The sequence below is a fragment of the Mesoplodon mirus genome, assembly GCF_964341445.2.
Source record: "Mesoplodon mirus genome assembly, chromosome: 4".
Classification (NCBI taxonomy): Eukaryota; Metazoa; Chordata; class Mammalia; order Artiodactyla; family Ziphiidae; genus Mesoplodon; species Mesoplodon mirus.
Genome location: NC_138979.1, coordinates 58,824,196 through 58,850,941, shown reverse-complemented (window position 1 = coordinate 58,850,941; position 26,746 = coordinate 58,824,196). Strand labels below are relative to the sequence as shown.

The 26,746-nt window shown below is 50.2% G+C and overlaps 1 protein-coding gene across 1 annotated transcript in view; it reads left to right on the top strand.

Annotated features, from left to right (window-relative positions):
• The window catches only part of ANP32A (acidic nuclear phosphoprotein 32 family member A), a 38,188-nt gene extending 23,158 nt beyond the window's left edge, over nucleotides 1–15,030 (top strand). The window contains exons 2-7 of the mRNA XM_082617876.1: nucleotides 7,886–8,035; nucleotides 8,272–8,394; nucleotides 10,836–11,034; nucleotides 12,342–12,439; nucleotides 14,582–14,645; nucleotides 14,849–15,030. Of these exons, the coding sequence (XP_082474002.1) occupies nucleotides 7,886–8,035; nucleotides 8,272–8,394; nucleotides 10,836–11,034; nucleotides 12,342–12,439; nucleotides 14,582–14,645; nucleotides 14,849–14,910 (696 nt within the window). The 3' untranslated portion in view covers nucleotides 14,911–15,030. The remainder of the gene's footprint in view (nucleotides 1–7,885; nucleotides 8,036–8,271; nucleotides 8,395–10,835; nucleotides 11,035–12,341; nucleotides 12,440–14,581; nucleotides 14,646–14,848) is intronic.
• Nucleotides 15,031–26,746: the final 11,716 nt, after the last annotated feature.

Genomic DNA, 26,746 nt, shown 5'->3' with positions numbered 1-26,746 from the left:
TTTTCGCTTGATCATGTCATTCACCAGTTCCAAAACCCTCATCTCTCCCTGTCCCCACTGCACTGTCACCCCAACACACACACACACACACACACACACACACACACACACTCTAAAGTCAGACCCAGCTTGGCTCCTCCCCACTTCCTTTCCCGCAGACAGCCTTCCGGGCCTATTTTCTCCGGCTCTGGGAATTGTTCACCTGCTGTTAAGTCAGGCAGGGCTAGGGCAGGGCTGAGCAATCAGGGAAGGCTTCCTGCAGGAGATGGAACTGACAAGTCCTTGACGTGGAGTAGAATCTACACTGGCTGGAAGAGAGGAGTGAGGTTCAAGGGGAGGAAAGCAAAGGCATAACATTTGCTTTCCAGCTCTACCAGGCTTCACTAGCTAAACAGGTCCATCTGATAAGCCCAAAGCCCAGCTCCTATACCAATTGTGCCAGTCCTGGGGTTACTGCCCTGAGTCTGTTCTTCTGGCCGGAGAAACATCTGCAGTGGCACCAGCTCCTCTGTCTTTGGCGAGGCAGAAACCAAGTCCTCCTCATGCTTGGGGCAGGAGGTAGGAAGCCGGTTCCAGGCCAAGAGGGAGCCAGTCACAGGGTTTATGTTAATGTGGGCCCTCCCCCAGCCGGCGCTTAGCCTATTACCCAGGCCCTGCCGACAGCTTAATTACCGCCGCAGCGAGCCTCGGCCTGCCTTCCATGGTTCCCTAAAATAATAAGGATGGCGTCACCGACTTCCCGCGCCATGTGCTCCCACCCGTGCCTTCAGAGCTCTATTGTAGGAAACAAACAAAATCCAGAGACCCAGATGCTTTTTTCTTAGAGAGGTTTTTTTGTTTGTTTTTGTTTGTTTGTTTTAAAGTAAGGTGGGACCCTGCCCCTTAGTTAAGATTTTAAAAGATATTTAAGGGGTATGGAGACCTGAGTCTTAGCTACCACCGAGGCTGCAGAACAGCCTCCTATTAGCAGAAACACGAAAGCTACGTGGTTGATTCCCCGGTCTTCCACTGGGGACTGTGATTTCCGATGAGAACAGCGGTGTGGTGTGGTGTGGCAGGAGAATCACCCAGCTTGGGGTTCCTGGGCTCGTGGCCAACTCTGGACCTTGCTTCTTCCTCTAGAAAAAGAGAGTTAAACTAGACCAGCATTTTGCAAACTGTGGGTCACATTTTTTAAAATTATTTTTTAATGTAATGGAAAAAGAGTAATTGTAACAGGGTAAGTTTTGTTTCAGTGTGTATGCCTATACACACACAAAAACATATGTGTGCTGACCCAAGGTATTAATGTATTTTTTACTGTGGGTTGTGGTCAGAAAGCCACTGACCTAGATGATCCTGAAGGCCTTTCTAAGCTTTCGAAATGTCCAACTTTTCCCCCAGAGCCTGACATTTCCCCCGTGGAACCCGACTGATTTTTGCAGCTTTTGCCACACTGACTGTTAAGCAGAAGTAGAGATTTTTAGGGACAGACCACAAGTGTCTATCACTCCTATCGAGCACCTCTGAGAAGAAGCCCATTTCCCCTCAGCCTCGGTGTCTCAAACAGTTGGTCTTCGAGCTAGAAATGGGATCTGCAACAGGGGATGGCCCATTTAAAAGCTGACCTATTTAAAACCCATGAGCACCAAAAAAACACGGGGTCAATCTGATTTAAGTCTTCTGTTGGAAGGCTGGGACCTGAAAACTAAATTGGTCAGGGACTGACAAGGTTGAAACCAAAGCTACAAATATTTATTACATTCTTGTTTGGTGAAAGAAAAGAAGATCAGGCTTCGAGTTTAGTGGGAAAAACTAAACAAAACAAGGTGTAGGTATAAAATCCAGCAGGGGATGTCTTCTGGGCACACCATCTTAGCTCTCCAGAACGTGGAGAGGCTTCTGTTCCATGAAGAAGCCTTGCGGGCAGCAGGGGTGACTCAGAGCTGCGGGCCTGCCTTGATTCCCATTCTTGTGCCTTGACTCAATCCACAGGCCGTGGATTGAGGAATAGGCAGGTGGCTTTTTCCGAGCTGGGGATGCTCTTAAGTGCATTATTTCATCTAATCCAACCCTAAGTGGTGGGCACTATTGTCATTGGAGGAAACAAGCTCAGGAGAGGTGAGATGATGAGCTTGCAATGGGGAATTTGAACTTGAGCCAGGTGCGTCCGACTCCAGAGCCTGCCTTCTGTCCACCTCTCCACGTTGCCTCAGGAAGTGCTGAAAAAATAAAGAGCAGTGCCCTCTCGAGCTTCCTTCTCTCTGGTTCTGGCCTTCAGAGGGCTCTGCTTTAGGCCCAAGCTGTCCATTTAAATCAGGGCCAACTTCATGGGCATGTGACCTGTGTGGTCACACAGGCTCCATGCTTAGAAGGTCCCTCCCTGCTCTTGGGTTTAATGCGCTCCTGTCACTGTCTGGGAATTCTTAACAATTTTTGAGCAAGGGGTCTCCCATTTTCATTTTACACTGGGCCCTGCAAATTTTCTGGCCAGCCCTGGCTTTGCTATAGTGCATCCCCTTTCTTGGTCTTTCTGGGTCCCTCCTGCCTGTCCTTAGTGTGCCTGTCCTCTCGGAGTGGAGGCATGTGAAGCATGCACCCTGTTCCCAGCCTCTGGCCTGCTACGTGGCACAGTGGACTATAGTTGATTACCAGGGGTCTGTCTCCTCCTAGCCCGCCACCACACCTCTTGCTGGCAGGGACCCCAGCTGTGGCTCTCTGTCACCTCCGTGTCCCCTTGGCTGCTCAGATGGACAGCGTCACAGGAGCTTGCTGGGTGGAGAGAGGGGTTTCTTACGGGCAAGAGACCTGAGTGCAGACCACTGGGTCCGGTCAAGAGGAGGGTGCACCATTGACCTACCTCCTCTTGGGGCTTATGCGTACCTGGGGGGGCACAAAACACACGAGAACACGTTGTTGTTGTTTATAATAAGGGAGGGCTTGTTCAACGTGTATCAGACTGGTTGCACTGTGTCACGATGCTTTGTCTCCCTCTGTATGCCCCAGCACCTAGTGCTGTGGCTGGCACGATAAACAGGAGCATTTGTTAAGCAGTTGCTCTGGTGTCCGCTCCCTGCTAGGCTGATTACGGAGAAGGACAGTTCCTGACCTCTAGGAGGATCGGATGCTTAATACACGATTAAATGATTCATGCGGCAGCTGCCCTCTGTGCCCCGGGATGCTCAGAGCTGGGTGCAGAAGGCTTCCTGGGGAGGCGGGCTTAACTAGATCTGTAGGTGAGTGTGAGAGGTGGGCGGGGACGATGAGATTGGAGGAAGTGGGGAGAGGTCGAGAGTGGAGGGCCTCCTTGGGTCAGTTTAGGGCCTTGAATTTTTTCCCAGAGGCGGCGGGAAGCCAGGAATGTTTTCTAGGCCAGAGTTTGCACTTTATAGGTTAAACAGATATCATCCTCCCCTTTCTTCGAGGCAGAGCCTGAGACCTCAGGGATCGAGTCAGAGTCATTCAGCCAGCCAGGCCTTGGCCTCTGGGTGGGGGCCTATTCCCAGTAGCCCAGCATTCCCACAGTTACATGGACCCCATTTGGAAGCAGGAACAGACTTAGAGTGACTTAGATGACCGTCACCAGGACTGCAGTGCCGGCAGTAGAGAGGAATGGTCAAATGTGAGAGATCTCTAAAGACAAGATTTCACAGTTTTGAAACAAGCAACGGGTTGCTCCTTAGAGTAATAATGTGTTCGTGTTTATCACGGACAGTTCAGCTCCCCTTGGTGAGAAATGACTGCTGCGTCCTTGCTTTGGGGACAAGTTTTTCAGGAAATGCCGGAGCCGCGCAGTCTGATTTCTTGGGAACCTTCAGTGCCTCCTCACTAATATCTCCGGGGGGGGGGGACGCTGAGTATGAATATGCAGACACCTCCTGGGTGTTAACGCTGGAGGAATGAAGCAGAGGATCCTGTGGAGGGTTTTTGGGGTGATTGAAAGGTTCCCGATACAAGCAGAGTAATTCCAGTTTTGGGTTCTAGAGAGAGTAACCGCATTCGGATATTTTTAAACGGCCAGTGGAGTTGGGAGAGAGTCTAAACCCAAAGTACAAATTTTCAGTTTAATTTTAACTTTGCACTTAGCTCACACCCATGGTTTGGCGGGGAGAATGGGCCTCACTTTTTTTTCTTCTTTTTTAAGCAGAATACACCCTGGATGTAAAAGGGATGTTCTCTTCACATGGAAGGGTTTGCAGCAGCAGCGAGCAGAGATGGGAGGAAGCGGGCTGGAACTGCAGCAGGATTTCAAAGTCAGTTTAAGGAAGGTTGGGGTGGGTTTGACGTTTTGAAACACGTTAGCCTGCCCTGGAGCTGTAAGAAAGTGTGGCCCTGTGTAGAAGCAGGCGGAACAGCGGGTGGACGGAATACCTTCCACAGGTCAGCTCTTGGGCTGCAGTTTTTGTTTTTTCCTGTTTGGTGCATTACAGACACTTCACGGGCAGCTTACTTGCCATCCCCGATGTGACTCATCACCCCACAGAGAGGCAGTGGGTTTCCCCCGATGTGGTTTGGCCTCTCTGGTGTAAGCCTCAGCCCACTCCTCCCCTCTTTGATCTCTCCCCAAACTGTGCTGAAACCCCGCCAGGAAGGAAATGCAGAAACCATGGGGATCCCGGAGGCCCCACAGACCTGGAGCAGCCACCTGGCCTTCCAGACACCACAGGCTTTCCCTCCCGAGTGATGGGAAGCAGCCTCTTTCTCCTTGGGGAAGAGCAGGGTCTCAAGCCCCTGGGCCCCTCTCCAGATCCTCCCCCCACTGACTGCAGTGTCATTGGAACGGGGGCTGGGTTAAGTTTTGTGCTTTGGTTACCGAGGAAGTGTAACCAGGGTGGGACCGCTGGGAGTGGCCCCGACCCGGCCAGTGGAACAGTTAGAAGAGGGGCCGAAGGGGGTGTAGGTGCCGTCAGGGTAGCTTGTAGGATCAGTTGGGAGTCTGCAAGAGCCTGCACCCTGCACTTGGGAATAGCAGGGAAACCCCCCTTATCTTGCGGCAACACTGACCATCGGGGTCCATTAGATACCCTCCTATGCCCATTCCTGGGGCTTTAGGATCTGTGGTTCAGATGTGGTTGTAAAATGGGAGAATACCCCAGGAACACCCCGTGGAGCGATTGTGAGGATTAAATGAGACAGTGCCTGTGAAGAGTGTGCCTGCTAAGGGCTCTGGAAAGAGCCCATGATTGTTGTTAATAAAAGCATTAGTAGTGGTGGCTTGCATATTGTCCCCGAGAGGAATGGCCACCGGTTTGGTGCTGGGAGCTGGGGCTGGAAATTTGGGTCAGTCTGTAGAACTCCCAGGCAGCATTGTGCCTCTCCAGGACAGAGGCCGACTTCCAGGAGGAATTCCCTTGACTCCACAGCACCGCCTCCCCGTGTTACTGAGGCCTCCTCCTTGGCTGATGGCCGTAAGAGGAGAAGCCCTTGATCCATCTAGAAAAACCACATGTCTGAAATCTTTGGGGTGGACTGGAAACCCTTCTCATATTTGTCTTTCTTTGGTGGAGCTTAAAGAATTCCCAGGGCCTTCCAAGGAAAGGAGTGACTAGAGGAGCCACTCCAGTGGCTGTGTGACCCCAGCAGTAACTGCAAACGAAGGGGAGGTGACTCTCCCTCCCACAGGAAAGTTGATCTCCCTCCACTGCTCCCCTCAGGCCTGGTTTCCTGGCTCTACACTGACTTCCTGCCCTAGAGCAGAAGGCCTCATGGGATTTATTCCCAGGCACACTTGCAGTGACCTTGGGAAAGGTGGCTTGACCTGGACATCCCCTCCCCTGGGGACTGAGAGAGTGGGAAAGAACTTAACTTCCCCCATCCCAGATCCAAGGGAAAGGTGGGCCCTGGCGCTGGTGCTTGAGCCGAGAGCTTGCTAGCTCTGGTTGAGAGCTGCCTTGCCTGGCTTTGCCCCTCCTGGCAAATTGCTGCTGTCCTTGACTGAGCAGGCTCTCTCTCTCCACCAGGGAAGAAGAAGGCAGGGCAACTATAGGGTGCTGTGGCCCAGACATGCCCCGAGCTCTCCTGGTCTGACCACTGGCAAGGGTGGACTGAGGAGGGGCACAGCAGCCTGCTGTGGATTCTGTTCCCCCATGTTGGCCCAGAGATGCCCGAGTAGGAGGACCACTGAGACAGACAGTCATCCTGGGCCATGCAGGAAGAAGCTGGGCAAATGGGCCTGCTGAGAGGCAGGGAGCAGCCCTGGACAGGGACTGCTTAGAATAGGCCTGTCTGCTTATCTAGGAGGAGAAAAGCCTGCTCCCTGCCTCTCAGCAGGAATGACAATGCAGGGCTGCTATGGAGAAGGACGGGCCTGTACCAAGTGACCCATGGGTGAGAAATACGAACCTGTGGGTGGAAGTCCCAGGGAGGCATCATATCCAGGTGACGTCAGTACATGTTTCCTGGAGGCTTCAGGGAGGGGGCACTTGGAGATGCTGTGTCAAGCACCAGGTGCAGCCAGGAGGGATCACCTTTAAGGTGCCTGCCAGCCCTGGAAGGCCAGGGAGCAGCCCCCTGTCAGCTCAGGACAGGAGTGGATACCTCTGGGCATCTCTCTGGAGGGCCAGGCAGCCTGGTGTCCCTTGCTGACTCCCCTGGGTCATTTCAGGCCTGAGACCTGAGGACTCTTCCTCAGCCTGTCTCCCTACCATCTGTGCTGGAACCTGCAGCCAGGTGTGCCCTTTAACAACACAATGAGACGGTAGCTCTTTATCAGTTCTTTCTATCTCATTTGAAATAAGGATTTAGGGCCCAAATTTGGGGTAAGAAGAGAAGAGAGGGGAATCGAAGAACTCTAATAGGGCGAAACCACCTCCAGGGAGTTGGGGGGCAGGCAGGGCCACAGAGGTGCCTCCAAAGACTAACTTTTGGACTTTGCCAACCTCAGCATTTCTATATGGGTCCATCCTAGGTTTGTGGGTATCCATTCTCTCCTTCCACATCTACTCCCAGGACCCTGAAGAGCAAAGTCTAGAGCCATGATATGCCAATGGTAATTTACATGTGTCTCTTTACACTTATATGGATTAAAATTAAATAAAGTTTGGGACTCCCTGGCAGTCCAGTGGTTAAGACTCTGCGCTTCCACTGGTTTGACCCCTGGTTGGGGAACTAAGATCCCACATGCTGTGCGGTGTGGCCAAAAAAAAAAAAAAAAAACACTAAATAAAATTTGAAACTTAGCTCCTCAGTCTCACCTCGGCGGCCACATGTGACTAGTGGTTCTTCTCTTAGATGGGTTTCCATCGTCACAGGAAGTTCTGTTGGTTCTGGTGGACAGCACTGGTCTAGAGGATGGAGAGTTGGAGGGGTCCCTGGTCTGTGACCCTTACAGTGGGGCCAAGTGGTGAATGCCAGGCCGGATGGGCAGGCTCTGACCGTGGTGGCAGGGGCAGGTATGAGTGCAAGCAGACGGGGACATCCTGGGAGCCGTCCACGGACACATGGAGGTGAAAGGCCCGTGGGGGGCTGAGGAGGCGAAGTCGTAGGTCGCTGACCTCAGTAAGACGGTCAGGCAGGGCCGTGGTGGGCGCTGGGAGAGGGGCTCTGATGGAATGGCAAGGCCAAGAAGTTGCCAACAGTGTTATGGCTGGTACAGTGGGGAGCTGGGGGCTGAGGTGTGGCGGTAGGGTTGGAACGAGACACCGCCCCCAGCCTTGCCGACAGCAGCGGGGCTTATTGCGTTTGTCTTCTCCAGTCCAGCCAAGGCTCTTGTCCGGAGGGGCCCCCTGGTTCTGCAGCTCCGTTCACCGCAGCGCTCCCCTCGATCCCCCCAGCACTGGTAAAGGCAGAAAGATCAGGGTGGGTGCTGGTGCTGTGATGCTTCCTGGCCTGCCTCCTGCCCTCCCCCTACCCCGGCCTCAGCCCCGATTCCTCGTCCAGTTGGTTCATGCCCTCCTTCCCTTTCCAGGTGAAAGAGCTTGTCCTGGACAACTGTCGGTCAAATGAAGGCAAAATCGAAGGCCTCACAGATGAATTTGAAGAACTGGAGTTCTTGAGTACAATCAACGTAGGCCTCACCTCAGTCGCAAACTTACCAAAGTTAAACAAACTTAAGAAGGTAAATAGAGCGGAGGAGGAGCGTGTGTGCTTGGGAGGCCGGGCTGGGGAGGAGGAAGGGGTCATTGTTCCACATTGAGGGAACGTAACTGAAGGGGAGGCCAGGTGCGAGCCCCAGCACGCCTGCCAGGTCCTGAGCCAACTCCCTTCCTGGCCTGTCTGCAAGGAGCCGGCTGCCTGAGCCCAGAGCCTTCATTTTAAAAGCCGTTTCTGCTTTTTCTCTCCCTGCCTCTTTAGCTTGAACTAAGCGATAACAGAATCTCAGGGGGCCTGGAAGTATTGGCAGAAAAGTGTCCGAACCTCACGCATCTAAATTTAAGTGGCAACAAAATTAAAGACCTCAGCACAATAGAGCCACTGGTGAGTCACTGGGGTCCTCCCCTCTCCACTGGGGTGGGAGGGATTGATATCAGGGAATACTACTTTTGCATTTGTATAACATGCTTTTTTGTTTTTACTCTAATTGCGTGCCATGAGATAGAGTCGGGGCTCCTACTTCTGCTTCGTCTGTAGAGAAACTGAGGCCTAGAGAAGTTAAAGAGCTTGACCAGGGTCGCACAGTTAGAATGGGCATCAGGGTGAAGGATGCTGTAGGACCCAGGTCTCAATTTCTGGTCTAGTGCTTTTCCTCTAACAGTTTCTGCTCAGCTTTGGAAACCTGAGCTGTCATTTCTTTAGGCTTAGAGCAAGGCTTGTGCCCTTCACTGGGGAGAGAGGAGCCATCTGGGAATTAAGCTGACCCTGGAGGTGGTCACCTGCTTTCTCCTTGGGTCACTGGCCAGAGGCTAGCACCTCTGAACCGTGGGAGGTGGGTTGGTCCTGACACAGGCCCCCTGGGATGACAGAGAGCTGTGTGGCACGGGAGCCCCATGCAGGCCTTCCTCTGTGGGGCGTAGAGAAGAGGGACCCTGGTCACCAGTCCTGGGTGTGATGGTGACCAGGGACTCAGAGATCTGGGCCGCATTTCCTCCTCTGCTGGTCCACATAGAGCTGAGCACACCCCAAACTTCACCATTCACTAGCCAGAAAGGGGCAGGTCATGGTTAGAATAACAGTTTCTACATTACCCAGATCTGAATGACTGTATTCCCTTGACTTCAAGGAAGTCAACTGTAAGATGTATCACTGATTCATGATAGCTTTTTTGAAATGTAGAAATAACTACCGCATTAAATTAACACTTATTGTAAATATATACATAAGAATTACTTCATAAGCCATGCACCTTAGAATCAGGGAAAGGCCATGAGGATATTTGGCCAAGTGTGCCACGTTTCCCTTTTCTGGGTATATAGAGTGGCAGTTGGGGCATCTCTCAGTTTGTGTTCTTGTCCAAAACGCATTCCTTGCCCTTTGTGGATGCTTGAAGGGCAGGTTGATGGGCCAGCGTGGCAGAACGGGAAGCTGGCATTTCTCCTCCCAACTCAGACTTTACCTGCTCATCTGTGGCACGGGGTCAACTACTAGACTATGCTTCCCATAGAACTTTCCTTCAGGTCTTCCACCAATTTCCTTGGGGAAAGCAAAGCTATTTTGATCTACCTGGAAGCCTTGATTTCATAATTTCATTTTAAAAGGAAAAAATCTTTGAAGTTCTGTATATGTGTGTTTTAGTTGTGATTTGGGTACCATTATAGAAACACACACACACACACACACACTCTCTCTCTCTCTCTCTCTCTCTTTCTCTCTCTCTCTCTCTCTCTCTCTCTCTCACTCCCTTGCCCAGACCACACATGGTTTTGTAGCTTCTTCCCTGATATTCAGTGTGATTAATGTCACTTCTGAGGGTGGGGAAACTGCCTTTGGTTGGGGGATGCTAGCCTCACCCACCCAGTCTGCAGCTCGGACTCCTTCCCTGCCCTTGACCCTCTGCTGAGAATGACCGGGTCTCAGTCACGAAATCTCAAGAGAGCAGCCTCATTCCTGACATTGACCCTGAGGGACAGTAGCTTTAATCACCAGTTATGCCTGGCCTCACTGGAACAGGGACTTGGCCTGGGGCGGGGTTCCTGCGCCTTAAAGACGTGTGAAGTAGGAAGTCAGGAGGCAGCTGTTTCTTGCTAGATGTATGACCCTTTTGCTTCCTGGGCCTCAGATTCCAGCCACCAAGTGGGTATAATTTGGGCCGAGAACCCATCGATACATAAAGCTTTGATAAAGCAAATTGTGTTAAGTACTATGGACAAAATCTGGATGCTTCATTGGTTTTTCTCTTGTCCTTTTTGACAGGCAAAGAGTAAGAGCACGGGTCTGAAGTTGGGCTGCCTGATCAAATCCCAATTCTCTGCCCTCTACTTCCTTGTCTGTAAAATGAACTAATAATTATTTCTGCCTTATCGGGGTCATGAGGATAAATTGAGTTAATCCATAAAGTGCTATATTAATTGCCATTATTATTATTATTATTCATAGAAGGAGGTCGTTTGTTAGTTCCTGTGGCCTTTTCAGTTCCTCTCTGGCTCCTTAGTCACAGGGGCAGGCAGCGAAGTTCCTGGCTCATGCACCAAGAGCCCCAGGTTAATTTCAGGTGCGTCACTGTTACGGCAAGAGCTGTAATTGCAGAATAAAAGTGTTGGCATCGGATGAGGCTTCGAAGATCCTCAAGTCCAACTTCCCATCTTCCACATGAATGAACATGAGGCCCCCCAACCAGAGCTGACACGGCCGAGCAGAACCAAACCAGAGTGTGCTCATCACCTATGATCCTGGAGCTCTGCACGCCGTCTCACATCACCCCCATCTGTCTCCCCACCCCACCTCCCATGCCACTCACTGTCAACTTTGTCGTTTGCTTGCAGAAAAAGTTAGAAAACCTCAAGAGCTTAGACCTTTTCAATTGCGAGGTGACCAACCTGAACGACTACCGAGAAAACGTGTTCAAGCTCCTTCCTCAGCTCACGTATCTCGATGGCTACGATCGGGACGACAAGGAGGCCCCCGACTCGGACGCCGAGGGCTACGTGGAGGGCCTGGAGGATGACGAGGAGGATGAGGATGGTGGGTGGTGCCAGGGAGAGGCCAGGCCAGGCCAGGCTTTATGGTGGACGGGCTGGGTGTCAGGGGGCCCCCACCGGCCCCCGAGGGCTATCGACCTCTTTCTAGAGCTGTGGAGGGGAGTGGGCTGTCTGCTCTGTTTACGGTTGTCCCTGGTCTGTCTCATTGATTGACGCCCCTAAAATAACAGGGCCTGAGCCCCAGAGAAACATCCTGAGGTTCTCCAACTGCATAGTAACTCCTTAAAAACCATCTGAGTCTTCCTTCAATTTTTTTCCCTTTTCCAAAGTTCCCCTGAAAATGAGATCCTACAGTGTCTGTCTGTAGTGTGGTGCTGGACTCAGATACTCTTCCAGGGAGGGATTGAGCAGATGGAGGAAGGTGGGGTGTGGCCTGAGGGTCCCCTCTCTCCACCTAGGGTCCGGTAGTGGAGATGAGGTCACGGCTGGAGAGGTCGTGGGGCCCCCAGCTGACTGCCGCCCACAGGACCACATGGTAGGACCTGGGGGGTGAGGACTCAGAAGCCCCAGGGGCCCAGAAAGCAGAGGAGGCTGCAGGCAGCACGTTGGGTTTCCTGGTGGTGCGGTGAGCAGTCAGGGACCACAGGAAGGAAAGAAGGAAAAGGAAGGAGAGCTTCGCATTTCCTTCCCACACTGCCAGCTCAGTGCGGCTTCCCTGCAGGTCTCTGTGGCCAGAGTAAAGTTGAGGGTTCAGACCTTGCCTGAATAATTCAGATGTAAGAGTGCTTTTCCCTTGTTAGGTGGGAGTATTTTACAAGGGATTCAGACACCCTGTTTCCCTTAGTTTGTTCCATCTTGTGATGGGACAGAAAGGTCCCAGGACTGGAGCCCTGCTGGGCTTCTAGGCCCAGATCTGCAGCTAACTCCAGGTGTGACCTTGAACAACTCACTTCTCCCGCTCTGGGACTCAGTTTCCTCACCTTTAGGGCAGCGCATTTAGCTAGATGCTCTTTGTGAATGAATTGACTTCTCAGCTGTCCCAGGCCTGTAACTTGGTTCTCTGATCCGGCATTTTCTCTCCCATCTCAGCCTCCACGAGAGATTTTTTGTTTTCGTAATACTTGAGAGGAAGGCTTACCTTTGGGGTCATTTTAGGATGCTTACCTTTTGGGTTACTTTAGGATGTGTTCAGTCACATTAGAACATCCAGGCTGTGGACCTGGACGGGCGTGGGAGAGTCGTGGGCCCCACACAGGACCGCACCTCTGGTGCCAGGCCCTGGGCCTGTGCTGTGGGAGGGAAGGGCCAGCTCACCACCAGTTTGTTCTTGTCCCCATTCCCACTGCACAGAGGAAGAGTACGATGAAGATGCTCAGGTAGTGGAAGATGAGGAGGACGAGGAGGAGGAGGAGGAAGGTGAAGAGGAGGATGTGAGTGGAGAGGAAGAGGTGAGAGGTTGGGCTGGGCAGGGAACCGTCTCTCGGAGCCCCCCTTACTTGCTCTGCTGCCTCTGCGTCAGTCCCACTAACTGCCTCAGTGATCCGCCTCGGCAGCCTGGAGCCCTGACTGGGAATTGAACCCACTTCAGGGCCTGTTACGGGGTTGGTCTGGGAGAGGCAAGCCTTGCAGCTGGCCCTGGAAAAGAAAGAGGGAGGGGATTCATCTGCTGGGGCAAGCCTGGCACTTGTTTCCACATGAAAATTAGTTCTTGTAGAATCCACATGCCCTTTTTCTACCTTTTTGCATTAGTATGTTAATTCAGATATTCAGTGAGCACTTACAGTGTGCTAGGGAAAATCAAAGACTGCCTTGAACTGGTGGGTAATAGGATAAGACACTGCTGCATTCCACATCAGCGGGTGACAAGGGTCCCCTGTACACAGCGGATAGTGCCATTATCCAAACACACTGGCTGGCATCATTTTTTAACAAGGTCTGGGATGTGTCTGTGACGGGGTGGATCCCAGCTTCTACCACTTGCTAGCTGTGTGTCCCTGGACAAGTTCCTTGACCTTCTGAGCCTATTTCCTCATCTGTACAATAGGTGTCATTTTACAGCTGGGTTGTAAATAGGGATCAACTCACTGGCTTAAGAGGATAAAATAATTTGTAAGTAAACTGTTTAAGGACAAGGGAGTGTTTGACCACTTACTATTTTAGGCTTTCACACCCTTTTCCAAGGTCCTGGCTCTGTGTGCTGCGTTTTGTGTTTGGATGTTCTGAGTCTTTCTACAGCAGAGTCATTTTCCCTGGCTTTTCAGATTTCTAAATCAGCTCTTGCCAATTGCAAAACTTAGACCGAGAGAGGTTTAAAATGATGACAGCATGGACAAGGTACCTGCCTTCTCCCCCAGTTCCCTGTCTCTCTCCATCAAGGGCACAGATACCTGTCTGCCACACAGACCTGCTCAGGCAGGATCTCCCAGCCAACCCCCTCACAAGCCAGGGAGAGGTAGGTCGGGGTTAGTGAGAAAGCTGGTGAGATAGGCTTGGTTCCTGTCAAGTTGTGCTGCTGGGTGTCTCTTCTCCCCAGGTGTAGGCTGCTAGGCTCACCTCTGAAGAATATTGTGTATTTTAAAAATAGAGACCTAGCAAAATAGGCCCCCCTAGGACAGGGCAATAAGTCATGTTGGCTAATGGATTTTTCGTCTTGCTCTTCCTGTCAGGAGCCGCCAACATGTAGAGGTTGTTTTTGGTTTGGGGTTGGCTTTTTGTTGTGGTGGTTGTTTTCGGTAATCTCATTGACTATCTGCAAATTTCCAGCTTCCAGTAAAGGAGAGCTCACACACACACACACACACACACACACACAGTCTTAGCAAACAGACTGATTAAGGAACTATTTGGTGACATTATGAAAGGATATTTCCCTTGACAAAAAGAAGTCTATTGCCGAGTCCTTATTAAACAACGGGCTGCCTGGTACTTTAGGAACAGTGTTCATGCAGAGATTCAACTAGCCTGGATCTACCGGAGCAGCATGAAGCGTGGTCCTGTGTTGAGGGTGAATTCACACCCCTTGCTGAATCTCACGGAGCTGGGAGTGATGTCCTGGGCAGGGGGTGAGAATTGTATTTTTCCTCCCTCCAAGTGACCCAAGTTTGCAAGACGGTGAAGGGGCTGCACTCACCCACAGACTGGGGTCTGGACTGGGGTCTTCTCTTGAAGCCAAAACTAGAGTGAGGACAGATGAAAGCTCGGCCTACTTCACACGATGGAGAGTCGGCTGGGAAACTTGTTCCCCTAGGAGGGCACACTGCGGAGCTGCCTGAGTTATAGGGACTTCAGGTCAGGAATTCTTAACGGGGGATAGAATCCACCCCCCTCTGCTGACATTGTTTGCAGATATTGTGTGTAATGTGGGTATTTTCTAGGGAAGGGGTTCAAAACTTTCTACAGATTCTTAAAGGGGGTCCTCGATACAAAAGAACCTCTGCTTTAGGTTCACCGGTGCGAAGCAGGTCCGTGGGAGCTCTGAGGGGCTGGGGGCGGCCCTTACCTTTCTGAGCTCGGTGTCAGGGAAAGTGGCATCCTCCACGTGTCCCACGGTCGGGGCATTCCTAATGTCCAGTGTCCATCTTCTCTCCTAGGAGGATGAGGAAGGTTATAACGATGGGGAAGTAGACGATGAGGAAGATGAAGAGGAGCTTGGTGGTACGGCAGCGTTTTTACTCTCCGCGGGTAGCAGGCTGGCCCCCTCAGTTGACAGTAGATGGCCTGGGTCCTGAGGACCTGGCCTTGGTTTGCCAGGGTTGGCAAAGCATCCTAGACGTACGGTCCCCTGCTTTCCCAGCTGGGGGGTTGAGTAGGAGGCGAGATCCATGTTTAATCTGAATGCCTTTTCCTTACTCTTCCAGAAGAAGAAAGGGGTCAGAAGCGAAAACGAGAACCTGAAGATGAGGGAGAAGACGATGACTAAGTGGAATAACCTATTTTGAAAAATTCCTATTGTGATTTGACTGTTTTTACCCGTACCCCCCTAAATCCCGCTCCCTGAAACTTATTTTTTTCTGATTGTAACGTTGCTGTGGGAACGAGAGGGGAAAAGTGTACTGGGGGTTGTGGGGGGAGGGAGGGGGGAGGGGGTGGAATAAAATACTATTTTTACTGCCACTCTTTATTTTTTTCCCCTACTTTTTCTTTGTGTCTGTTTTGTCCCCGATAAATTTGCGATAGCTGAGTACACACAAGTGAGCGTTTGTTCCTTACCCTCAAAGAGGACGGTTTGGAGATCTCTGACATTTCCTGGTATTTCCCGAGTCTCTTGAGTTGGTTGGAAGGCCATGGCTGGCCTCAGTTTGGTTTCTCAAAGCCCAGGAGGGGCTGAGCACCAGCCGCATCTTACCTCTTGTTCTGGTTCCCGTGATTTCCGCATCTCTTGGGCCTGCTAGAGGCAGCCAGCGCCCTGGTTTGTAAATAGCAACCTAAAGGCGTATTTTGGCACTGGTCGGGGGATCTTCCCCATCTCCCGTCCCCTTTCCCTCTTCACAGATGGTGGTGGGCTTCACTGTCCGAAGAAGACTCTGATGTCACGCTTGTGATGAGCCAGAGAGCTGAGAACAGCGGCTTCTGAGTTAGGAGTAAAATGGATTTGGTAATTCTAATTAAAAGAGAAGAAGCAAACCCTCAAACTTCAACCTCTTTCAAAGATTAAAAACAAAACTGTCCTATCTTGTTCTGTAAAATATTAGAACGCTTTGTTTTACAAAATGACAAGAGAATTCTTCTACGTGTCCTTCTGTGCTTAGACCATTTTTACAAACCTAAGCACAGGAGACGCTGCTGCATGTCGGCTGGGTTTTTTTTTCATACACCTGAGCACGGAAAAACTAACGCAAAATTGTATTTTCTTACCTAGTGGAAATCTGAAATGACTGCAAATTCCTAGCGAATGTACAGGTTTGCTTTCCTGTCCCTCTTCTGGATTGCTTTTGAAGTGACGTGTGATTCCTTAGCCCGTGTTTCATCTGTATAAAAGAACATCTGCACCGGTTTTCCTCCCCCTCAGAAGAGCCAAACTTTGAGTTTTATGTCTGTTTGTCATTGATAAATTTCAATAAATCTTTTTATACAATTTTTTTGGGGGTGGCTTCTTTGAGTCCAACAGGTCATTGATCTAGGATGAATTCCAGATAACCTGCTAGCTGATGGGGGTGCAGGGGCGAGCTTCACATTGGTTACCTGATATAATCGTTTTTCTTACAGGATATATAACCTGATATACTAAGTTTGGATACTTTGGGTCTCAACTTGAGACTCGGTGGTGTGCTATCTTCATTAAAAACTTCATTTGGGCGGGGAAGTCTGGGTGGTGATGTAAAGAGAGAAAGATATAAAAAGAGTTATTAAAAAACACTCACCAGAGGGCTTCCCTGGTGGCGCAGTGGTTGAGAGTCCGCCTGCCGATGCAGGGGACGCGGGTTCGTGCCCCGGTCCGGGAAGATCCCACATGCCACGGAGTGGCTGGGCCCGTGAGCCATGGCTGCTGAGCCTGCGCGTCCAGAGCCTGTGCTCCGCAACAGGAGAGGCCACAACAGTGAGAGGCCCGCGTACCACAAAAAAAAAAACAACCAAACAAACAAAAAAAAACACCAGAAAGGCCAGCCTTGGGACCTTACTTGGAATATCTTTCATTGTTTTGTTGTTCAGACTGTAAAAAGAATACAGGAAAACCTGAGGAATGTACAAAACAAATTTGTTCCTTTTTTCACTTAATGTTAATTATAATTTCTCTACCTCTAAAGAGTCTTTAAAAGCATGTATCTGGGGCTTCCCTGGTGGCGCAGTGGTTGAGAGTCCGCCTGCCGATGCAGGGGACACGGGTTCGTGCCCCTATCCCGGAAGATCCCACATGCCGCGCAGCGGCTGGGCCCGCGAGCCATGGCCGCGGAGCCTGTGTGTCCGGAGCCTGTGCTCCGCAACGGGAGAGGCCACAGCAGTGAGAGGCCCGCGTACAGCAAAAAAAAAAAACAAAAAACAAAAACAAACAAACAAACAAAAAAAAGCATGTATCTGAAATGGCTATGCAGTAGTCCATTAACTATTCTGATTTGCTTAATTCTAACCAAATGGTAAGATGTTTGGGTTATTTCCAACTTACCACTAGACATTCTGTTATACTTTGCAGAGTCACTACACCAAAAGGTGACATTTATAAGGCTCATGTGCAAGGTTCCATGTTTTCCAGAAGGGTTATACCAATGTACTGTGGTAATTTATACACATATATTCATTCTCAGCTGTATGGCCTTGAACCCGACAGCAAGCCCTAGATCCTGTGTAATTCCAGCGGAATGAGGTGTTCTCAGGAGAGACTGGCCCACCCCACCCTCTGGGTGGTACCCTGACACCTACTGCCCTCTTCTTTGGAGCAGACAGACATCCTCTGGCTCCAGGTGTAGGCTTGGGAGGTGGCCTTGAGGCCAGGTCCTGTGCTAGGCATCAGCACTATGAGGACGAACTGGCCAGGCATGCTCTGTCCCTCCCAGAGCTGGTGAAGGAACATGGCAGTGGAGTGAAATCCAGAGGCACTCAAGCCTGGACTCAGGTTTTCTGGCCCTGACTCCATGGGGACTTTAAGGATTGGTTATCTTCACGTAGATATGGAAATAAATGCTATAAAATGTAAGGTAAAATGGATGATGATGGGTTAACGCTGATGGGACCAAGGGAGGAAAACCCTATCTATGTCAGTCATATCAAGCAGTTACATCAGCACCTGAGATACGGTCTTGTGCCCATTTTACTGATGAGGAAAACCTAGGTCCAGTGACTTGGAGGTAAGAAGAGGGGGAGGCAGGGTTAAACCTGTCTGGGCTATTTCCATTTCATCGAACTTAGTCATGAATGGCAAGGAGGAAGAGGAAGCTCATCCAGAGGGGGAGAGGCAGTAAGAACTGACCTTTATTGAGTTCTTGTTGTGTGCCGGGTACCATGCTTTACGTGCAGCATCTCATTCATTTGAGATGAATCCTTACAACCACCTTAGGTGGGTGCCATTGCCCTTGTTATACAGGTGGCTCAGATTGTGATTTGCCCAAGGTCCTGCAGCCAGAAAAGAGCAGCATCAGTAATAAACTAGGGGTGTGTGGTTCCAGCACCAGCCCTCTTGCCTTCCACTAGAGTGCCTCCCGTCGACTCCTCCCCCAGCTGCAACCACCTGTGTGGGCCAGCTGTGTTCAAGCAGTTCCTCACCCCCTGCCCAGCACAGCCCCGGTGACAGGTTTCCCCACCGGGTCTAGCAAATGCCATAGGACGGACCCCTGAAATGGAAGTGCCCTTAGAAACCACCTAGTCATCAACCAGCCCTCTCATTTGATGAAAGAGGAAACCAAAACCCAGGGAGCATAAGTGATGTGCCCAAGGTCACCCTGCAAGGCAGTGCCAGAGCCCAGCTGGAGCCCAGGACTCCCATTCCTGGGCTTCTGAAGCACCACATCTCTCGCAGCTGCACCGTGTGGTTGCAGGGAAGCCAGCTATCATGAGATGCAGGAGGTACACAGTGTAGTGTCTTCCAGAACACAACCAAGCCTTGTGGGGACAGGATGTAGTGAATGCATGGCACATCTCTCTGTTTCATGTGGCTTTGGAGTGCATCCTATGTTTTTAAATATTCACAGTGGGTTTGCCTTCCCGGTAGTATCTGAGATTGATCATCCCTGAAAAGGGTGCGCATTTCTTGGTAATGTGATGATGCTTGATCATGAGTTCCTACTCTGTGTCATGTGCTATATCCATTGCCTCCCTCAGTCCTCATACAGATTTCATAGATATAACCAAAGCTCAGAGAGGTGAGACAACTAGCCTCAAACCTATGTCTTTCTGATGCAAGAGACCTTGTTCTCATCCACTGTGTTGAAAGAGCCAGGCAGATGAGGGAAGAGGGGATGAGCAATTCAGTTTGTCTCATTTGCTGCCTTGAAAAGGCTGTTTTTATCCTGATTCAGAAACTCATTGTTCTTGGTTGGAAGGATTCCAGTGGGTCCCTAATAAAGCGGCTTTGGACAATGGCTGACCTGAGTCCCTGGACCAGCCCTTGGACAGGCCCCTGTGGCCGGCTGGACCCAGGGGTGAGCGGGGCCAAGGAGAGGGCTGAAGATGATGGGACAGATGAGGGCAGGTCTGAGGCTGAATAGGCCTGAGGCCCTCAAGATAGCCACGAATATGCCAGCAAGGGGAGAGACTGGAGAAAGATTCAAACCTGATGGGGCATCCGTAGACTGCTAACTGTCTCTGACTTTAGGAGCTGATGAAGGAGACATCAGCGCAGTTGCCGGCCAAGCATCTGTTGCTCTTGGTCTGGCAAAAACACTACAAGGGACCGCTGGAAGGACTCACTTGGATATGGACCACTCCCATTCCTGAAGCTCAGATGGGGCTTACCCACGGCTCTGGTTCCTGGGGTGAGCAGGTGACACTGTCCTGGCCAGTCAGCATATTCCAAACTTTGACTATAGTGACCGCTACAAGAAGGAGCCTGGAACCCAAACTGGTTAAATGAGGCTTGGTCCCTGGGGCTTGGAAAATGAGAAACCTCCTACTGGGGGTACGGGGCTGGGAGGATGGAGGCACATCCCTTGGAGAAAACCTCTAGATGTTTCCATTTCAGCCTGAGAACACAGTGAAGTGAGGACACCAGCATACATTTAGAACCTATTGTTTGCTGGGCATTGTACATTCCTTTTTTTTTTTTTTTTTTTTTTTTTTTTTTGCGGTACGCGGGTCTCTCACTGTTGTGGCCTCTCCTGTTGCGGGGCACAGGCTCCCGATGCGCAGGCTCAGCGGCCATGGCTCACGGGCCCAGCCGCTCCGCGGCACGTGGGATCTTCCCAGACCGGGGCACGAACCCGTGTCCCCTGCATCGGCAGGCGGACTCTCAACCACTGCGCCACCAGGGAAGCCCCATTATACATTATTTTGTTCGTTTCTCATAATGTCCTATCTGGTAGTCATTATTACCCCCATTTCGAAGATTGAGCACATATAGGTACTTGATAAATATTAGCTGCTTAGTGAGAGGCACACAATTAATACTTTATAAAAATCAGCATAGTGTTTCCCAAATTTCCCTGGTAAGAATCCCTGGGCCTTGTCAGACTGCCAGGTCTCACCCCTGGGAATTCTGGTTCAGTGGCTCTGAGGCGGTGCCCAGGAGTCTGTGTTTTAACAAGTGCCCAGAGGATTCTCATCATCGAGGACATTTGGGAAATGCATTCGACTCAATCCCCACCACAGCCTACTGAGGAAGGTATTACAGCCATTTTTATCTAAAGTTGAGGAAAGTGAGGCTCAAGAGAGGTTATATAACCTGCCCAAGCTGACATAGGTGGTGAGTGACAGAGCCGGGGTTTGAACCTGGATCTACGTGAAGTTCACACTCCTTGGGGAACAGGGATGATAATGACTGCCTGTGTATCTCACAGATTGTGAGATGATGCAAAAGATGGAAAGAGAGTAGGCCGGCTGGTTGCCTGGGTCCCGGGAGGGTGGAGGCGGGTCTGAGCGGACGCTGACGTTGTTTCTCCCTCCTGTGCTCTGACTAGCTGTTTCCAGGTGTCTGACTTAATCCGCCTCCAGAGCCGGATCTTTCTCTGGTGGGGTCCTCAGCAAAGACCGCTGGTGAGTGGGCTGGGGGCTCTGACTCTTGGGTCTGAGAGGGGAGAGGTTCTGAGGTCTGGACTCCTGGGTCTGGGGGAGAGGGACCTGAGGCCTGAGCTGCTCTGTCAGAGGACGGAGCGGGCTGAGGGCCCTGAACTATGGGGTCTGAGATAAGAGTTGGGGAGTGCAGTGCTCCTGGGTCTGAAGGAGGAGGGGCTGGGGACTTGGATTCCTGGATCCTGAGACCTGGGACCCTGGGTTCCAAAGGGAGGGGCCCAGGCACCTGTGTATATGAGGAAGAAGTATGTTCAGCAGCTGTGGCCTCTTGTGTCCCCAGGAAGCTACTGTACAGGGACAGCTGGGCTAAAGGCTGTGACACTGCTCTCCTGACACTGGAAGGAGGATGTTGCATTGCCTTGGGGCTGAGAGAGGCCTTCTGAGCTTTTTAGAGGTGGCAACCAAGAGATTAGCTATTTTAGGGCCTGAGGGAGGACCTGGACACCTGGTCAGGAATTGAGGCCAGGCCTTCATTCCTGAGGGTCTTTAGGACAAGGACATAAAAGTCAAAGATTCTAAAGGGATAGAAGAAAGAAGTTGATTTCCCTGAGTCTGGTGTGCTCACGGCTGAGGGCCCAGAGCCCTGGGGTCTGAAGCTGTATTTCTGAATGAGGGAGGACTAGAGATTTCAGTGGCACTGAACCAGCTGAAAGAATCTGGGGAGCTGAGTTTCCCAGAAGTTGGGGAACTAGTGGGCTGGACCTCATGTTGGGGAAGGGGGAGAGGCTTCCTTTGGGTTGAAGTACTCCAGACCTAAAATCCATTTGGCCATAGCAGGAGTGTTGCCAAGATTGGTAAGACCCAGTTCCAGAAGGGAGAGGGGGCTCTTGTCTTCCAGGAGCTGGGGCCAGCCTCCTGCTCAGTGAGAGGAGACAGGCTGGAAGGATGCAAGCTCTGATCAGATGTGGGTCCCTGAGAAGGTTTCCATGTAGAGGCTGGACTCCTGAATGTCTGGAGGCTGGAAATGTTTAGGACGGTTAGGTGAAAGAGAGGCTGGGCTGCAGCGTCCTGGGTACCCAAAGGGAGGAAGTAAAAAAAAAAAAAAAAAAAAAAGATGGAAAGAACATCGCAAAGTGGAAAGTGAAAACCACTACAGAGAGAGAGAGAAATGGCTGTTTATGAAAAAAAAGCCCAAGCAACTCAAATATTTTCTCTAACCAGGGAAAAACAGAAGTCCTAAAAGCCACTTGGTAATTAAGATAATCTAAGTGGAAGTTTTTTTTTCCTCCCTTTAAAATTTACATGTAATAAGATTCACTCTTTGTATAAACCACCATAGTCATGCTAGATCTTAGTTTGTAGAATATCTTAGTTGTAAAAAGAAATAGATTTGCACTCTGGGGGGTATCCTAAGTCTTGCTGATGGCCTTTTGAAGGTGTTACAAGTTTTGGCCAAGGCTCAGAAGGCCTAGACTCTCATCTTCGCTCTGAGACTAACAGCTGGGTAATTGCAGACAGGTCACCTTTACGTCCTATGAGAAGAGTGATGCAGACTGCATGACTTCTGACAGCCTCAGTCGATAGTTTGTTACATTCTTTCCCTCCCTGCCCTGAGGCTCTAGTTAGGGCTTTGTTGAATGTGAAGTTTAGGAAAGGCATTCCCTGGTAAAAACTTCGAGGTGACAGAAGGGTTAATGTGGGAGAAACAGCCTTTCTGCTGAGGCAGGAGCTCTCTGATGACTTTCTAAGGTCCCAACGAGTAGACAGCCCAGTCTATACCCACCCACAATTGCCTGGGTCATCCAGCTGGTCCAATAAGGAAGCAGAGAGAAAACTAATCCGAACTGAGTGCTCACTAGGTGCCCAGAGCTCGACACGGGTGCTCTCATTTCATTCTCGTTGTAGAATTTCCTTTGAGGTATTTATTATTCTCCCCGCTTTCCAGATGAATACACTGAGGTTCAGAGACATTACATCATCTGCTAAACATCATACAGCCCAGGAAGGCATGAGCTAGTATCAGAACCCATAGCTTCCTGGCCCGAAATACGGAAGTGTTTCCTCAGTTCTCAGGTTCTGTGAAGCCTACAATGAACTGCAGGGAGATTCATCTCCTCCAGATCTTGGTGGACTAATTTCATACCTTTTCTCAAGAATCTAGCTGTCAGGCCTAGCACACTCCTCCCACTCATCTCTGCAGTTCTCCAGACTTCTGCATCTGACAAAATCAGCCTCTCCATGGTCCCTGGGAACAGATGTCTTACGACAAAAATGATCTGAACCTCGGGAACAAGGAGGATGGATTGCTACCTCTGGAGAGAGGGACCCTAGATGTTTTGATGGATCAACAGCAGCTCCTTCTAATGCTTGAAAAATAGAAGAGACAGCAAGGCGGATGGTACCATCCTGGGCTAGAGCTGGGAGGCCTGTGTGACTGGGGACGAGCCACCTCTCTGGAGTGTGTACCTCCCAGAAGTGTCAGGAGATACAGAGATGATAGAACTGGTCCGGTGGAGAGGGAGGCATCAATGATGTAGAAGAGACAGAATCTGGGAGAAAATCAGAGGCCTGGGATCCTGTAATAGAAGCTTAGCCTTTGGTAGAGGAAAGGACACTTCTTCCTTTGCAACAGGAAAGAAGGGAGAGAAAGGTTATGGGTACAGGTGGGTGGGTAGCTTTGGTGGAGGGAAGAAGGTAGAGTTCCATCAGCTTTTGAAGGACATATGAGCCAAGGTCACCAGTGGGGTATGGAGTCAGAGAGGGGCAGAATGGGAGTAGTGGTTTGAAGAGAGACAAGAAGGTATGAGATGTTGTTCTGGAGGCTAGGTAAACCACCACCCCTGGGAAGCCTGTTGGGGGGGGGTGAACTCCTATTTACCTGCAACAGATGACCACGACTTTAAAGGAGGACCTGTCAGCATGGCTCAGCTGCTAGAGTGCAGGCATCAAGGTGGCAGACAGTTGGGTTTAACTAGCCGGACGACTGTAATGCACAGAGTGTGAGTCAAGGAAGACGGGGTGTTTAGAAAGTTGTAAGAGTGGACCGTGTGTCCTAAATTGGCTAAAGAGGGAAGTGAGTCATGACTGAGAGTGAGAAAGCAGGAGACGGTCAGTAGATTGGAGAATGGCTGGAGCTGAAGGATTGTTGGGATGGGAGCACCAAGGTACGTGAGTGGCAAGAAGAAGAGGCAGTGGTCAGAGAGTGGAGGTGTCCAAGGTGGTGCACTTATTGGTGAGAAGGTCAAGGAAATGACCATGTAGGTAGGATGGAGAAGCATATCTTCACTGGAGGTGTGGAAGTGAGGAGTCTGCAGAACTGAGAGGCCAAGGTATTGGATGCTCTTTTTTTTTTTTAACTGTTAGCTTTTTTTTTTTTGGTTTTTTTTTTTTCTGCCACACCACGAGGCATACGGGATTTTAATTCCCTGACCAGGGATCAAACCTGTGGCCCCTGCAATGGAAACATAGAGTCCTAACCACTGGACCACCAGGGAAGTCCCCTGGATGGCTCATCCATGAGGTTACTGAAGTTGCCAAGAAAGATCACAGGAACAATAAGAGGAAAAAAGATAATAAACTAACTGCTAGAGCCCTCACTAATGAGGAGGCAGATGACAGCAACAAAGAGGTAGACATGACTCTAAAAGAGGTAGGAGGGAAAATGGAAGCAGTGATGGGGAACAAGAACAATTCTCCAGTTCCATGAAGGAGGGGGCCAGCCACCCCTGTGGCCTCCTCATGAGAAGACTGCAGGGGAAGTGGCATCATTAGGTTTCAGTTAGGATAAGAGAGGAGGTCCATCAGCTGCTTACTGATGGACCATACATGCTTCCAGAAAGATTGAGGAGATGAAGAGTGTGGGAAACAGCCCTTGCTCTCCCTAACACAACTTCCACATACTTTCAGGTTGGTGGTGGGGCAGGGCTAAGGCAGGAGAGAAGGCTGGGTCTTTTCCATTCTGGTGCTTGTGGGAGTCCACAGAGGAGCTGGCTGTCTTGTGTTCTTTGTTGTCTCAGATTCTTTGGAGCTCGCTGGTTTCTCCTCTCAGGGGCTGCCAACTCCCTGTGACCTCACACCCTTGACATCTCTGTTCTAGCCGGATAGAGGTGGTGGTCTCTGCCTGTTGACTTAGCCCCACCCACCCTGGCAAGATGCTGGCTGATTGAGCATCCAGATATGCATCCATTGGCCAAATGTCTAAGGCAGATGTCCCCTCTTACTTGCACAACTTTGGCCAGTGTTCCAACTTTATCAGTGGGATTCAGATGGTAGGGAGGAAAGCAGGAAACACCACCATTGCCTAGCCCCTCTGGGTCCTAGCCCCTCACAGACCATACAACAGGCATATTGGAAAATTGCAGCAAAGGCTCCTTTGTCACTCAGATATAATGGCAGCTCTGGGGCCTCAGCCATTCAGTAGATTCTGCTGCTCTCTGCACACCCCATGTTCCCCTCCCCAGGCAAAAATAAGCCACCTGAGCTGCTTAGTCATGGGCAGTAGGGAACCTCACTTATTGGTCAGGTTCTGGCCTGGACACCAACCCCTGCTTCATTCGTCTGGCTGTGGGGGCTCCAGCTGTAATTTATAAGCCCTAAGGACTGTGTAGAAAGAGCTGCCTGGGCACAGAGAGTCACATACAGGATTAACTGAAAGAGGAACACACCAAGATACACCGTAATCAAAATGAGAAAAATTAAAGACAAAGAAAGAATACTAAAAACAGCAAGGGAAAAGCAACAAATAACATACAAGGGAACTCCCATAAGGCTATCAGCTGATTTTTCAGCAGAAACTCTGCAGGCCCAAAGAGAATGCCATGATATATTTTAAATGATGAAAGAAAAAAGCCTACAACCAAGAATACTCTACCCAGCAAGGCTCTCAGTCAGATTTGATGGAGAAATCATACGCTTTACAGACAAGCAGAAGCTAAAAGAATTCAGCACCACCAAGCCAGGTTTCCAACAAATGTTGAAGGAACTTCTCTAGGCAAAAAAGAAAAGGCCACATTAGAAACAAGAAGATTACAAAATAGAAAAGCTTACCAGTAAAGACAAACATACAGTAAAGATAGGAAATCATTCAAAACAAAGCTAGCAGGGAGATTAAAAGACAAAAGTAGTAAAATCATTTGTATCCACAATAAGCAGTTAAGGGATACACAAAACAGCGAGTTGTAAAATATGATATCAAAAACAGTAATCATGAGGGGAAGGTTGTACAAAAGCAGGGTATTTAAAATGCATTTGAAATTAAGAGGTCAGCAACTTAAAACAATCATGTATATATAGAGACGACTACACAGAAACCTCATGGTAACTGCAAACCAAAAACCTATAATAGATAGACACACAGAAAAGAGAAAGGAAGCCAAACATCACACTAAAGAAACTCATCAAATCACACGAGAGGAGAACAAGAGAAAAAGGAAAAAAAGAAAGGCCTACAAAAACAAATCAAAAACAATTAACAGGGCCTCCCTGGTGGTGCAGTGGTTGAGAGTCCGCCTGCCGATGCAGGGGATACGGGTTCGTGCCCCGGTCTGGGAGGATCCCATATGCCGCGGAGCGGCTGGGCCCGTGAGCCATGGCCGCTGGGCCTGCGCGTCCGGAGCCTGTGCTCCGCAACGGGGGAGGCCACAACAGTGAGAGGCCCGCATACCGCAAAAAGAAAAAAAAAAAAAAAAAAAAAAAAAAAAAACAATTAACAAAATGGCAATAAGAACATATATATTGATAATAACCTTAAATTTAGTCCGTAAACGGACTAAATGCTCCAACCAAAAGACACAGACTGGTTAAATGGATAAAAAACAAAGACTCATATATATGCTGCCTACAAGAGACTCACTTCAGATCTAGAGATACATATGGACTGAAAGTGAGGGGATGGAAAAAGGTATTTTACAAAAATGGAAATCAAAAGAAAGCCAGGGGGCTTCCCTGGTGGCGCAGTGGTTGAGAGTCCGCCTGCTGATGCAGGGGACGCGGGTTCATGCCCTGGTCCGGGAGGCTCCCACGTGCCGCGGAGCAGCTGGGTCCATGAGCCATGGCCGCTGGGCCTGTGCGTCCGGAGCCTGTGCTCTGCAGCGGGAGAGGTCACAACAGTGAGAGGCCCACGTACCACAAAAAAAAAAAAAAAGAAAGAAAGAAAGCCAGAG